Raw genomic sequence first — 14,737 nt, forward strand, 5'->3', positions numbered from 1 at the left:
GGGGCAAGGCAAGTAATTTGCGCCCCCCCCTCCACAGTGGGCGGCGACCCGGCGGCTCGGATCGGATTCGCACAGCCAGCACTGCAGAGAGAGTGAGTGAGCCAGGCAGGGGCAGAGAGCTGCGAGTGCGAGCGCGCCCCCCCAGATGTTGCGCCCGGTGCGGCCGGCCCCCCCTGCACCCCCCACGCTACGCCTCTGCTCCTACCACTGTGAGATATCGGGTTTACACAAATACTTCTGTGTGCTTGTAATTGTGTTGCTTCTCTCTTGCAGGGTCACCCTCAGGAGAGCATCTTCTGGGAAAAGGAGAAAAGAGAAGGGAGGCAACCGCCTCTCTGTTGGCAATAGGTAAATGGTTAGGATTTCCCAAAGCTCTTCTCAGTTAAATTCTGGTAGAGCCCTGAAAATAATCTGGAAGACCCAAATCCCTATCAGGGAACAATACAGATGGCTCCTAAAAAGGTATTCTTTAAGACAGGGTTTTTCAACCTTTTCGCCCATTGTACCACTTTTAGGATATGGCAATATCCAAGTACCACCAGTCGCCCAGAAAGGTGTCAAAAACTTGATGACCAAAAAAAAAAAAAAGAAAAAAAGTGATGAAGTACAGGTAGTCCTCGACTTACAACAGTTCGCTTAGTAACTGTTCGAAGTTACAATGGTACTGAAAAAAGTGCCCCTCAAGCCACAGCTGAGCAAGACACCTGCCTGCCCACCCAGCGGCACTCTTCCTCCTGTCCAAGGTTTTCATTGTTGTGAGCATTTCTGTTGAGGATTGGCAGCGGGGGTGGGGTGGGGGGTTTTTTTGGTTTTTATTCCCCCCGTCTGCTGGGTGGTTGCAGCCGGTTTTGGTCACTTCACATGACCTTGGGACACTGTGACCATCATAAATATGAATCAGTTGCCAAGCATCTGAATGTAAATCACAAGACCCTGGAGATGCTGCAACATTCCAGCTGATTGGCGCTTCTTCTGGGCTCAGCAGAAGCGCCAGGATCAGCGCTGAGCTCCAGCTGATCGGCGCTTCTTCTGGGCTCAGCAGAAGCGTCAGGATCAGTGCTGCTTTCCAGCTGATTGGTGCTTCTTCAGGGCTCAACAGAAGCACCAGGATCAGCACCGAGCTCCAGCTGGAGACTGGCGCTGATCCTGGCGCTTCCACTGAGCCCTGACAGCCTCGAAGAAGTGCCGATCAGCTGGAAAGCGGCACTGATCCTGGCGCTTCCGCTGAGCCCTGACAGCCTTGCAGCTCCAGCCATCTCTCGCTCAGGCTTGTGTGGTGCTGCCACCAGTTCAGCTCATTCCTCTCCCCCGCTACTTTTCTAAGATGGTCGTGTACTACCTGCCAGGTGCTAATGTACCCCAGGTGGTACCCATACCACTGGTTGAAAAGCCCTGCTTTAAGAGTACAGCTGTGTTTCTTTGTTCAACCACTTAGGAGAGCAGTTTTCCCATCTAGAATTTTCCCCCTGGAATTTGTACATAAAAGACTATAGAACAATCGATGACTGTGAATAGGCCTGTACTTTATTTGGAGTATGACAGTTATACAGTCTTCTCCAATGACTAAAAATTAGTACCGGATTTGTTAATATGAGGGTGATGGGCTTCATCCTACTAATCTCAAAATCTTGGCAAAGGCATCGTTTTGCCACTTTTGAAACCAGCTCGGTTCATTTCTCAACATGGCTTAGCTGGCACACAATAAGGGATGTATAAAATTTACCATTCTAGGAACAGAACATTCCAGATTTTCTTCCAAACCATAGAAATTCTGGAGGTGTGCTCGTTGTTTTTCAGAAGAAAATCTTCTGAGGAGAAGAAAAAAAAAAAGATTGTGATGCAGTCCCATTTTTTTTTTTAGAAAGATCAGTCATCAGTAACAGGCTCCAGAACAATTGAATCAATATGGTCTGGAAGAAACATGGAACCTTCTGGCATTCCCCAGAACATTCAGTCTCTGGAATGGTACATTTTGCACATGCCAGCTCACAACTTCACTGAAGGAATGATGCATGTAAAATTCACCTCACAGAGGGGGGAAAAAAAGGAATAGAAAACTTACTGAGGCCCTTTTCCTTGTTACCTGTCTGACTTGTACAGGGAGTTGATGGAGGGTTCCAGCCGTTCCTCGGGATCGCCCTTCATGCCTTTTTCCTGGTTCACAGACAGTGGAAAAGGCTCAGCCTCTTCAGGGAGCACAGCTTCTCCTACCTCTTCCCCCAAGAACGAGGCCTTCAGCTGCAAGAAATCTGCCTCCCAGGTTTCAAAACCATGTATATTAAGGGGGAGAGCTGGAACCTCATAGGGGCTATCTGCCAGACTAGGCTAAAATGGGGCTGGATAAGTCCAGCATGTTGTGGGAACCAAGGCATTGCCTTAGCATATTGTGCAAATCAGGGCTTCATATAAAGCAGTGGTTCTCAACCTTTTAAATGCCGCAACCCCCAACCGGTCATAAGTCGAGGACTAAACCGGTCGTAAGTTGAGGACTAAACCGGTCGTAAGTCAAGGACTACCCAACCGGTCGTAAGTCGAGGACTTTCCCTGCCCGGGACGCCGCGCATGCGTGGTTCCGCCCCCTGCGCCGGCCGAGGCGTAGCTGGCAAGTGGCAGAGACGGAGCAGGCCGACCACCAGCTGGCCCAGCCCAAGGGAGGTAAGGCACCCGCCGGAAAAGGGGAAAAAAATGGCGGACAGCCTTGCTTGGCGACCCCCGTGAAATGGTCGATCGACTCCAAATGGGGTCGCAACCCATAGGTTGAGAACCGCTGATATAAAGCCTTTAAATATACTATGCTATCTGAGGGAAAAAGAGAGGGAATACTTGATGTATTGATTGTACTATGTATACTGTATATGTTTTGTTTTAGGATGTTTGATTACCCCAGCACCACGGTGTGTCCTGAATATGTTGCTTTAAGAAATTAAAAAACCAATAAAATTTGTTTTTTTTGTTTGTTTTTTTTTAAAAAAGGCTTTATATAAAGCCATGATACATTTTATTTCTTGGGGCCCATCATGACATATGAACACAGCAGCTGTGTTTTATTTATCTTATGTGGATCCTGCCTTAGAGCTAATGCAATGAGGCTGTTCAATAACAGTACTGAATGGGAACAGGAATGAAGAAGTGGATCTTTTATTTAAAATGTTTTGAAACCATCACTTTTTAAGAGAAAAGCGATTAGACGAGACAGCTCTCTGCTTTTGGCCTATGGGAAGTTTTTTTTTTCTTACATTAAAAACTGAAGGGTTGACTTGGATAATTCCCCAGACGTACAGGTAGTCCTTGACTTATGACCATAATTGAGCTCAAAATTTCTGTTGCTAAATGAAACATTAAGTGAATTTTGCCAGCTTTTTTATGTCCTTTCTTCTGCAGTTGTTAAGTTAGTAACATGGTTGTTAAGAGAGAATCTGGCTTCCCCATTGTTTTTGCTTGTAAGAAGGTTGCAAAAGGGGATCACATGACCTTGGGACAATACAACTGTTCTAAATATGAACCAGTTATCAAGCATCCGAATCTTGATCACATAACTATGGGGATTCTGCAATGGTCATTAAGTGTGAAAAATGGTCATAAGTCATTTTTTCAATGCTGTTGTAATTTTGAACGGTCACTAAATGAACTGTTGTAAGTCAAGGACTACCTGTGCAAAATGTTAAGAGGTATGTTTGCTTTTCTTGGCAATTTTCTCATCCGCACCCTCTGTGCTTAAGGAGATAGATACTGCTCTCAGCTTCTCTAATTCTGCTTTTTTGCCAGGAATCCACCCTAAGTGATGACTCCACCCCTCCCAGCAGCAGTCCTAAGACCTTGAGCATGGCTCTGCCAGAGACCAAGTGTTCCTATCCATACCATACACTGTCACAATCATCTGATGAGGTTAGTCCCTTAGTTTTCAAACTCTGCAGAATAATACTGTAATTCCTCTTTTGCCTGTTCAACCTTCATGCTTCATGCGGACTAGACATTTATTTTTATAGTGCATTGCTTTTGAGCACTGAATTCATCCCACCACAAGTCAGCCATTCAAGTTGCTATCTCTGTTGAAACAAGTGAATAAGTATTAATATACTAGTATGTTTAATATCACTTGGGTTATTAGAAACTACATGATTTAATTGGGTGTCATTCCAACATAAAATGGTAATACAACTGTGAATAATGAGAAGCTGAATTTATAGAAATTGGGTCATAGCCTGTGGTTATTCTCTGCATCCCATAGGGAGAGTTATCCAACTGATGTAATTAGTGTGATTATAACCTGTATGATGTTAAAAAAAGGAAGAGACCTTATCCTTTTGCAATCATTCAGTGATGAAGGATGTACGCTGCATGTAATAATGTAGTTATTTCTAGACCCAGCAAGGACTGCTGCAACCAAGTGAGGAGCAAATACAGGGACACTACACAAATGATATAACCTTTAGCAATGTACTTGAAGTTGTATGATTAGAAAAAAAAAACCTGGATAACTGCAAAGAGTGATCTTTCTTTTGTAATTGCAGAGTAAAAGATAACTTTGTAATTCAGCTTATATTTTCTGCAAAGGAAATCAGAAGCTGCTTGTTTAGATTTCCTTTTATTCTTTCTTTCGGCACTTTTATCTTTATTTTCTTTTCTCTGTTTTCTGCCTTTACTTTTCAATAGTTTGCATTTTTTATTTTTTAAAACTTTCAATAAAAATGATAAAATGGAAGGAAAAAGCTTGTACAGAACCCCATTCATCATTTCGTGCATGCAAAGAAAAAAAAATAACATCAAAGAAAGACATAATTGTGGGTACACAAATACCTTTTTGCATGTGTTGGGGTTTGGGGTTTTATTGATTTTGGATATGTGAAACTGTTGATAATGAGGGTTATCTAAAGCATAGAATATTGATACATTACTGAAGAAGAAAGAATAGTATCAGCACAGTAGCTGCCATGATTACATTATCAACAACAAAGATAGCATAATTTCTACCACATTCTTCCATTAGAACATCTTGAAATGGTGTAGATGAAGGCATCCCTAGAAGGTTTTGATTGACAAGTGATGAACCACATGTCATGATAAAAGATGTCAGAACATAAGTATGCAAGGGAGAGATTTGTATCAAGATGTTGTAGGACTTGTATTCTGACATCATTTTGATATAATTGTAGTTTGCTGTGGATCCCTGTGATTATAGAGAAAGCAAATAAGTATTTTCCCAATAATTTTAAAAGGAGTTAAAGTTTATGAACGGTGCCCCCTCAAAATGGCTGACTAGATGTGATGCCAGGAAGTTTAGACTTCACATATAAAGTACAAGAATTACTGACAACATCAGATTCCACCTTCTTTCTCTTTCTTCCCCTACAAACAATCTTCCCTGAAGTTTCTGGATGAGCCTCTGAGTGCAGCTTCAATGTGGAGCAGCCAGAAAGTGGGCCAGTGGCTGGAGAGTTTGAACCTGGAACAGTACATGGCAGAATTCGCTGTTCAAGATGTGGATGGACAACAGTTGCTGCTCCTTGATGGAGCCAAGCTGAAGGTAACGGCGAAGATGATTCTCTGAAAATGGGCCTTTGAAAGATAGATAGATCTGTTTATGGAGATTGCAGATGAAATGCTGTTTGGGGGAAAAAAAGGCCCTCTAGTCCATATTTTTGGTTCTACAAGTACAAACTTAGCACTGATAGAACAAGTTGTACTCTAGTAGAAAATGTTCGATATTTATGTAAGCGCAGATCTTAAATATAGGCACTTTTATTAGCAAGTGCTTCAAGCATTTTTCTCCAAATGGATTCCAAGTTGATAAACTTTTAGAAAAAGATCTGGATTATTTAAACATCCAAGTCATATTTGAAATGCAAGGAATCATAGGAAGATAGCATTATATACCAGATCAGATTCTTTATCCATTTAGCCTAGGATTGTCAATTTCAGATGCAGTCTACAAATCAATCCTTTTGCTGCTGAAGTATGAATTATTTGTTCATTAGAAACCGCAGTAATTTAAGGGCCCACAAGAACGTGCACTAAGTTTCCTCTGCATGACTTGATTTTACAGCTATATCCTTCCTCCATTTCCACAGGCACTTGGTGTCAGCAACTCTCATGATCGGTCTCTTTTAAAAAGAAAGCTGAAGGAGCTGAATGCAGCTGTCGAGAAAGAGAAGAAAGCCCAGGAAAAGATGGAGAAGCAGAAAGAAAAACAGAAAAAGAAAGAACAGGAACAGAGGAAGAGTTAAGCAAAGAGGAGAAGGGGGGAATTACCATTTCCCAACATAGGCTTAGACTCATTTTCCCCTATTCCTATGGAGCATCTCTGGAATGAAGGGGATGGACATCAGCATTCAGGAAAAGGGAGAGCAAGATGCAAGCATGGTCCTATCAAAGGTTATGGGTTTGGGTGGGACATTGGGCGAAGCTGAACTTGCTCTGGGACTAGATAATGGTGACACCAGCAGTAGGAGCTTGGCACATCACTAATGTTGGATTGGCCACAAGGGACAGAAAAGACAAAGTTGATGCAAATAGTATCTCCTCTACTATGCCAGGACAATCCAACTGCACTTTCAGGGGATCAGCAAGACTCCCTTCTGCCAGTGGTGCAACGTGGAGGTGGGTGATGATGCTATCTCCCCAGCCCCTGCTCTGTGTAATACCTTCAGATGACACGGCTATATCTCTATATTTCCCTGTTGATCTTATTCCTCTACACAAAATTGCTCACCTCAAAGGCTTTGATGGGCTCATATTCTGTGTCAGTTAGATATCCCATCACATCCTCCCGCCATTTACCAGGGGAACATAGCTGCCTTGCAAGACACAAACAAGGGACACACAGACATGCATGCACACACATACACAAACACTCTCAAAACACAAGGTTGAGACAATTGCATAAGTTTCTTTTAGGTTCCCATCTACCTCCCTCCCTCCCTCTGCACCAGGAGGGCAAAGCAATCTTTGCCCATTCTTCGCATATGCCTACAGAATGATATTGCTGGGAGTGGATGGGTAGGTTGCTCACCACTTAAGAGACCAAACTTATATGGGGGGAGGAGGAGCTTTAGATGCCTGGCAATATACAACAAAGAATCACGGTGGAATAAAAGAAATGTTGCATTGTCGGCTGGTTTTGTGCATTAAAGTTATTGCACAGATAAGTGGAAGGGCTCCCCTTCTCCCCGTTATTTCCTAATAGTCTCATGCTGGCAGGACCGCTTTAAGGTTGTTTCAAAAGGAGAGGGCAATGGCATAATCTGACACTTCAAAAAGACCATTTTTTTTCTTAATACTGAATTTCTTTGACTCATTAAGAGGACATTCCATTTTCTTCTTTGAGTTTTCTGGGGGGAAGGGGGAAGGGAAGAAAGCTGGGCATATGGGAGAAAGAAACCAATGCATAAAATGCTTTCCCTCACCCTGAGAGAAAGGGCAAGCAGAGCACTTACTAACCTCAGAGGTTTTGCATCTTATTTCAGAATATTATTTCGTATTTACTATGAAAGTGGAAGTCAGAATGAAAGGAAATTAAAACTACTTCACTGCATATATTCCACTATAAGGTCTGTTCTCAGATGCCTTCTGAAAATTTAGGTTTGTTTTATCAAATTGGCACATAATATTCGCACACAGGGCAACCAGTGCATGTCTGCAACCTGCAGCCCATCATGCAGTGAGACACACACACACACACACACACCCTGCTCACTTTCTGTCTCATTTTGCTGAATGTGCAATAACCTTGTGGGATTGGAGGTGCTCTCTAAACCTTTCTGGGATATTGCTGATGAAAAACAAACTGTGTTCTGTTAAGAGAATGTAGGTGGCTCAGGGGAAATGCACTTTGCCTTTCCCGTGCTTTTAAATTGCATGGACAACTCAGCTCATATTTGCAGCTCCTTCCCTCTTCTGGAAGGAGCAGAACAGCAATATTTAGACTCTTGTCTTTTCAACTTGGGGAGGTTCTACGGCTTAAAATTGATGCTTTAAATTTTGTAAAGTGCCACTTGTTCCAAGAAAGGCAAACTATCCAGTTCCAGTCATTGCACAGATCTGCTCCTCAATATAGCCATCCGTTGAATTTCTCTCACAACTGTGTTATGCCAGTCTTGAATTACATTCTACTACTTCACAGAAGCCTATAAACACCCACACTCAGGACTGTGCAGAGATGTCTGAGCCCACATTGATCTAAATCTCTAGAAAGAACTGGTTTGTTCCCAGTTAGCAAAGGGGAAAATAAATCTCCATTCTTATTAGGAAGCTTCTCCCAAGATAAGTTTTTCAAAAGGTGAACTGTAGAAATCAATAACTATAATGCACAACCCTTCCCACCTAGGCCACTAACTATCAAGAGTTTCTGTAGAAATACAGAAATATGAAAAAACTCGAACTAAAATTTGCAACTGTGGAAGGAACATGCACCTCATATTTGTTTAGGTGTTGCTCCCTAGAGAGGGAAGGATGGATCAACTGAGACTGCAGAGTTTGTCTTCATTAAGAGGACATTCTGTTTTCTTCCTGGAGTTGACTTTCTTTGGGTCAGTTTTCAAATTAAAGAATCCTCAGTGGATTCTAAGAAACCTGCAACCCATAATCACAGGCTTCACTCTTCTTGTTTTGTTTCATTGTTTATGGATATTAACTGTCCCTCAGTCCCTACTCTCTGAAACGTCTTAAAAGCTCTCAGTGCTTTGGGCAGTTGGACAGCAACCTGTCTCTTTTTGTCCAAACTCAGTCTTTCTGCCAGGATCCTGCATTCTGTAGAGAACTTCCCCCATAGATTCATCACCCAGATATCTGTTGCAGTTGTGGGAACTGTAGGGTCATTCTGAATTGAGGGCAGACCTATTAGAAAACAGAACCTCTATCACAGTGCTTATACTGACAAGAACCAGAAAGCCAAAAGGCCCCTATCCCGCCTTTCCTTGGGTGCAACTCCTGCTCTACCACTATTTCTCAGCTAACGTAACTGTACAATGACAAATATGAAGCAATACTTTGCAGACATTTTTAAATAGGGATAGTAAAAACAGAATAAAAATCTGTCCTGACTTATCAAAACTGCTAGATTTGTGCTTTGACCAAAGCCCAAAGGGTCTTGGCAAAAGATCCAAGATATTTGGAGGGAATATATTGACTTGGAAATTGGGGCCCATTTTATCCCTGAGAAACCAATGATGGCATAATGATGGCATTTACCTTCCCATCTCAGCCCAACATTTTACTTCCTTCATTGCTAAATGTTCATGCAAAACAGGGGGAAGCAACAGATATTGCAATAAAGCCACTATGTGCTTATGCATATTGCACACAATATTTTCTTTTTAATTTCTACTTTGCTCTAAAGTATTGCCATATGTACCTTTGCATATTCATAAAAGAATATTCTCCTACTGTCTGAATCTCTGTAATGACTGACCTCTGCCCACACAGCAGGGACTGCTGGCAAATCTAGCCTGGTTCATCTTCAGAACTTGAAGTGTCAAACAGCTCTGTGATTTATGTATAAAATATTTAATATATGCAATTTTAAAAAGGCAACCACTCTCTTTCTCCCCCACACATACATTAGTAATCCCTGCCTCAAGTCCTGAACATTGTGAAGTTGACCATTTCACCATAAGCTGCCTTTGTGTATTTGGAAATACCACTTGTTTAGACAGTAACATCTAGGAATCCTTTATTTATGGGAAATTATTTAGATTAAAACTTTGTTCTTTAAACTTTCGTTCTTTAAAAAAAAATCATAGCAAATAACATTCTAGGGAAAGGTCATCCTAAGGTGAACCATTGTTCCAAAATTACTCCTATGTAAATAATAAAACAGCATCACCTTGCCAGCTTCCTGCCTTGAACATGACCTTCCATGAACAGGTTGGCAGGCATTGGATGCCAGTTTGAAAAATGGCCCCAAACTTTGAAAGAGAACGACTCAATGATTGTACTGTATCCAGCATGGGAATATCTTGGCACTGACCATGTCACGTACTTCTCCCTAAATACACAATATCTCAAGACATTTTGCAAAGTATAGGGACTTGAAAAAGAGACAGAGGGAGGATGCTTCCTCAAGGATGCTCCTGCAGTTAAGGAAACATTGCATCAATTTGCACATGCTCCAAAACAATGGAATAAGGTGGGGTGTTTGTTACTGACCTTGTTCCAAATTGAGAAGAAAAAAGAAATATTTAACTGCTTGGCTCAGTGCTAGTGCGAGATATTCCTTAGGGTTCCTCTGTCCACAGAAGAAAAGGCTCTGCCATTTTTGGCCAGCAGGCCTGAGAGCCTTCTTGTGTTCCTTCAAGGGACTAGGAGGGAAGCTGCTGCTTTTCTGTTGATCAAGTTGACAAAGCAAACAACACCTGATTCTCCCTAAAATAGGCCTTGCATGAAATGTTTCTTGTAACATTTTATTATGCCACTTGCTTTAGTTCCCACAAGAGTGGACAACCTGAGGCCTCAGGACTATATAGGGTTTTTGAAGACTTTTTAAAAAAAAAAATACTCAAGATGCTCTCCCAATCATAATTGCTAAAAAAAACAGTGGCCCAGTTTGTCATTTCAACTTGAGAAACTTTAAGGTAGGCTGAACACAATTTTACAAAATAAAAAAGGTTCTCACCCAAAAAACACCCTCCTTCCCCCTATGAAAATCTTGCCTTGAACTGTATGTCTTATAATTCAAGTTGAACATTTAATATAAACTTCTAAAAATGCAAATATTCTTCTAATGACTTTAATCTCTCATAAATTGACAGTGAAGTGATTAAGGCATCAGGCTAGAAACTGGGAAACCATGAGTTCTAATCCTGTCTTGAGCATAAAGCCAGCTGGCTGATCTTGGGCCAATCATTTCACTCAGCCCTAGAAAGGAGGCAATGGCAAATTACTTCTGAAACATTTGCCAAGTAAACTGCAGAGGTTTGTCTGGGCAGTCCCCAAGAATCGGACATCATTGAACAGAGGAATTTTAAAAAGGAATAGTCTATATGAGCTACTTGGCTAAATTTTCCCCCTTACTCTTAAATAGCGAAGGAGTTATTCCTCAGAGAGCTATGGAAAAAGGAGGCTTTGAAGGAAGTAAGGAATGTTGAGTAAGGTAACCGATAAGAGTATTTATAGCTCAGGGTTGAACTGTGGGATGATTGCTACTCTATGAGCTTCATTGTTTTCTTGCAGATATTTCATTACCAAATTAGATAACATCATAGTAGGAGGGAGTGGGGTTTGCTCTTATTTTAAGTAATGTAAGTAAAGTCTGAAAGCCAACTTGGCAACTCTGGGCAAGTCAGCCTAACCCACCTCATAGGGTTGTTTTGAGGAAACAAGGAGGAAGGAATATTAGACATGTTTGTAGTTTTGAGTTATTTATAAAAAGCAACACAGGAGGACAAAAACAAATAAGTACAAATTTAAGCCCATCATTCCTAAGTGGGGGAGCAACGTTTTTCAGGACTTAGGAAGGAATCTAACCCATACAGGTTTCCAAGTATGGTGAATAATGGCGAAGTGGCAATAAGATTTGTTCTGGCTTTGTACAGTGCTCAATGTAAGCATCTTGTTTCTCTCACAGCTAATTTTTCTTTGGGATCTAATCATCCCCTCAACCAGGTCTCCCTAATCTTCCCTTGCACACATTTCCTTTGTGGAAGCCCAATCTCTTGCTTTAAATCTAACACCCAGCCCTATTTGTTGTTGATGTTGCATATCCTTAATAAATTTTAAGCACTACCTAAATAGGTATCTGGTCAGAGATGCAATCTGGGAATCTGCCTTACAAGACCTGTGAATCTGGTGTGCAAATTATGTATCACACATGAGCATCACATAAGGTGTGTATATGCCAATTGCAAGTTTAAAAAATCCAAATGCTGTGCAGTATGATTGCACATAAAGACACCATCCAAAAAAGGAAGAGGAAACACAGTATTCTAAATATTTTTTAAAATTGTGTCTTGGGGAAAAGGAGAAGGGATAGCTATGGTAAGTGGAGTTTTTGCACAAAAGAGCTTTGTAAGTCAGTACCAAATTGACAAAGGCTTTACAGAGTGATTTTCAGTAAATGAGGTGAAGGTGATCCAGTGAATTTTAATCAGCAGAAAAGGAGAAAGGGATTTCTCTTCTTTTGGCCTTGCTTCTAAAAGCCTAACCGAGGGGAAGAAAACTTGGTGGTAAACACCAAATAAAGAAAGTAACTGATAGATCAGCCTGGATTGGGAAGGGCATACCTAGTTGTCAGAGAGACAGCCTCATACATTTTATCCATGGTCATGCCCTTCAAAATATAAGTCTTTTATGCCTTTTAATAACATTTGTTAGTCAGAAAAGGCGCTACCAAACTCCTCCTGATTTGTTGCTATTATAAACTAATACAACTCTCCTTCTACAATATCCTTCCAAGAAAATGGTAAAGTTGCCACCAGCCAAAATGCTGCCTAACTCTGCCTAAGGAGAAAATGGACAATTTCCAGATGTAGCCACATCCACAGCAGATGAAGTTTCACCAAAATAATGAAATGTGTATTGTGATGACACAAGATAAGCCCTGCCCCTTAGTACCTGCATATGAGGTTGTGATCTAAGTACAAAAGATAATTTCATTTGCATTGCAACATCATGACACACAGATTGTCATTTGCCCTCCTCGTGCTGCCACCTCAGATGCCCATACCTAGATGTTTTCCCTGGAGGATTTTGCAACCGTTTATTGATTAGGAGGAGGAAGAAAGGCAAGTCAATTCACATGGGCAAAATTTCTCTTTCCTCTTCCAATTCAAAGCTTTGTGACATGTGGTCCTCCATAATTACAATTATTCTTAGCCCCATGCCCACTGATGAAAGATTACAAGAAAGAAGCTCAAGACCAACTCTTATCCAAATTTTATGTGATTCACATATATCTCCACTAGGTGTCATCATAACATGTTTGAGTAATAAACATCTCTCCTACTCATATCAGAAGCCAGCAATACTGAGGACAGCTGCATCCTGCATAATTGAAGACAACATGTTATGAATCAAGAGACATAATTCAGGAACAAAGGTGAGCTTCAAGCACACAAGTAGAATGCATGTTGTTTTACTACCATGTACTACTATTGATGCCAATGAAATCAAGTTATACAACCAGGAAGATATATTTAAATTTAATGTTTTTTTTCTTAGCTCATCAAAAAAAAATTGATACTATAATACTGTAGCAGCAATGGGACCTTGGCACATATCTTGTTCCTCCCAAAGAATTAAAAGTACATTTAAGCATACAAACACAGGCCCTTTCCTGGTCAAAGTGCCCAGCACAGAGGATGGGGCAGTGACAGAAGGGTGGTTTATTACTACTTAAAATGGTAAACAGGCGAGTGCAACTCTGGGGGATTTGGGCAGACCCCTTAAGCATAACATCTGCTTAGAACAATAGCACAGGATAAAAATAGAAGGCCGAAGCAGTTTTCCGCCTACAAAACAGTTCCACTTGTTTTGAAATGGGGATTAGAAAAGTGAGATCATAGCAAAGAGCGGCTGGAAAGCAAACAGCTGCCAAAGGAGTGGGGTGGGTGGGCTGGGGGGGGGTCTATACAAGAAGGGAGGAGAGAGCTTCTCCCTGTATCCATAACATAACTGATTGCCTCTGAGTTTCTTGGCTAAAAAGCCCCTTTTTTGCCCATAGCTTCTAAGCACTGGAGACATTTGAACCAGAAATATATCCTACAAATAAATATATTCCGTTTATTCTGTTGCAGCTGGAGGACAGGAATGAAGCTTTCAGTGTTCCCAATTTACTCTTCAACAGACTCTTTCTTTGGCATTTCTTCTGCCTCCAGTTTTCTCCCATAAGCCACCCAATCCACTCCCCAAATGTATCACAATACTTTTTCTGTGGGGAGGAGTATCTCCTCCAAAATAAGCAGGACCTAAGGATCTATATTCCATCACAAGCCAGTCCAGGAATTGAGCCATGGTGAGCAAAAGTGCAAGTAGTAAATGAAACAAACAAGCACGAAACCATAAATCTCAAACCATCTGCAATGCTAGCAAAACCTTTTCCTTAGGTCTCAATGTATCTAGTGCAATCTAAGTCTGATTCTTCCAGGGCTAAAATTCCTGGTTCTTGTGCTGCTTTCCTCAACTTGCCTGAGATTCAGACTTGTATTGTGAAAAGCACACAGAACATAATGCAAAAATATCTACCACTGAGAGAATATTTCTTACTTCCAGAGCAATATACTAAGAAATAAGCCTGTGTTTTCTAATGTCCTTGGCTCTTTGCAATAGATGCACTGAACTCTGCCATCCCTATGTCATGTTTTAAACTTCTTTGTGCCTTCTGCTTGGATCTTGGTTCACCTGAAGAAATGCAACATAATCACATCCACACTTTTAGATTCTTCTTTTCTCTCTTCTTGCTTCCCGATTTTTCTCAACATATTAATGCTTAGTGGTCAAGTTCTCTCTGCTTCATGATTACAATGCAAACATAATAAAAAGGTGATGTGCGCAAATATTAAAATAGGAACAAAAGGAGATCCTTCAGAGCCTTCCAATCCAATAGATCAAAAGGCAGGACTGTAGTGAGGCAAAGAAATTCCATGCAGAGTTATGTTGATCTAGACTACACATTTCTGAAAAGAAATCTGAGAAAGTGACCAGGATGCTGTCTAACAGGTGAAATGGCCAGGCAGCCAAGGGGAATACTCCACAGAGGTCTTACAACACAAGGTGGGATTTATGCTGGTGATTATCATTTGTTTCT

General features: G+C 41.2%; 1 protein-coding gene across 1 annotated transcript in view; it reads left to right on the forward strand.

Annotated features, from left to right (window-relative positions):
• Window positions 1–6,224, forward strand: part of SAMD14 (sterile alpha motif domain containing 14) — an 18,041-nt gene extending 11,817 nt beyond the window's left edge. The window contains exons 5-9 of the mRNA XM_015810414.1: window positions 274–348; window positions 2,101–2,260; window positions 3,766–3,885; window positions 5,369–5,524; window positions 6,069–6,224. Of these exons, the coding sequence (XP_015665900.1) occupies window positions 274–348; window positions 2,101–2,260; window positions 3,766–3,885; window positions 5,369–5,524; window positions 6,069–6,224 (667 nt within the window). The remainder of the gene's footprint in view (window positions 1–273; window positions 349–2,100; window positions 2,261–3,765; window positions 3,886–5,368; window positions 5,525–6,068) is intronic.
• The last annotated feature ends 8,513 nt before the right edge of the window (window positions 6,225–14,737 follow it).

This window comes from Protobothrops mucrosquamatus, unplaced genomic scaffold (genome assembly GCF_001527695.2).
Source record: "Protobothrops mucrosquamatus isolate PMUCROS unplaced genomic scaffold, P.Mucros_1.0 scaffold10, whole genome shotgun sequence".
In the NCBI taxonomy this organism is placed as follows: Eukaryota; Metazoa; Chordata; class Lepidosauria; order Squamata; family Viperidae; genus Protobothrops; species Protobothrops mucrosquamatus.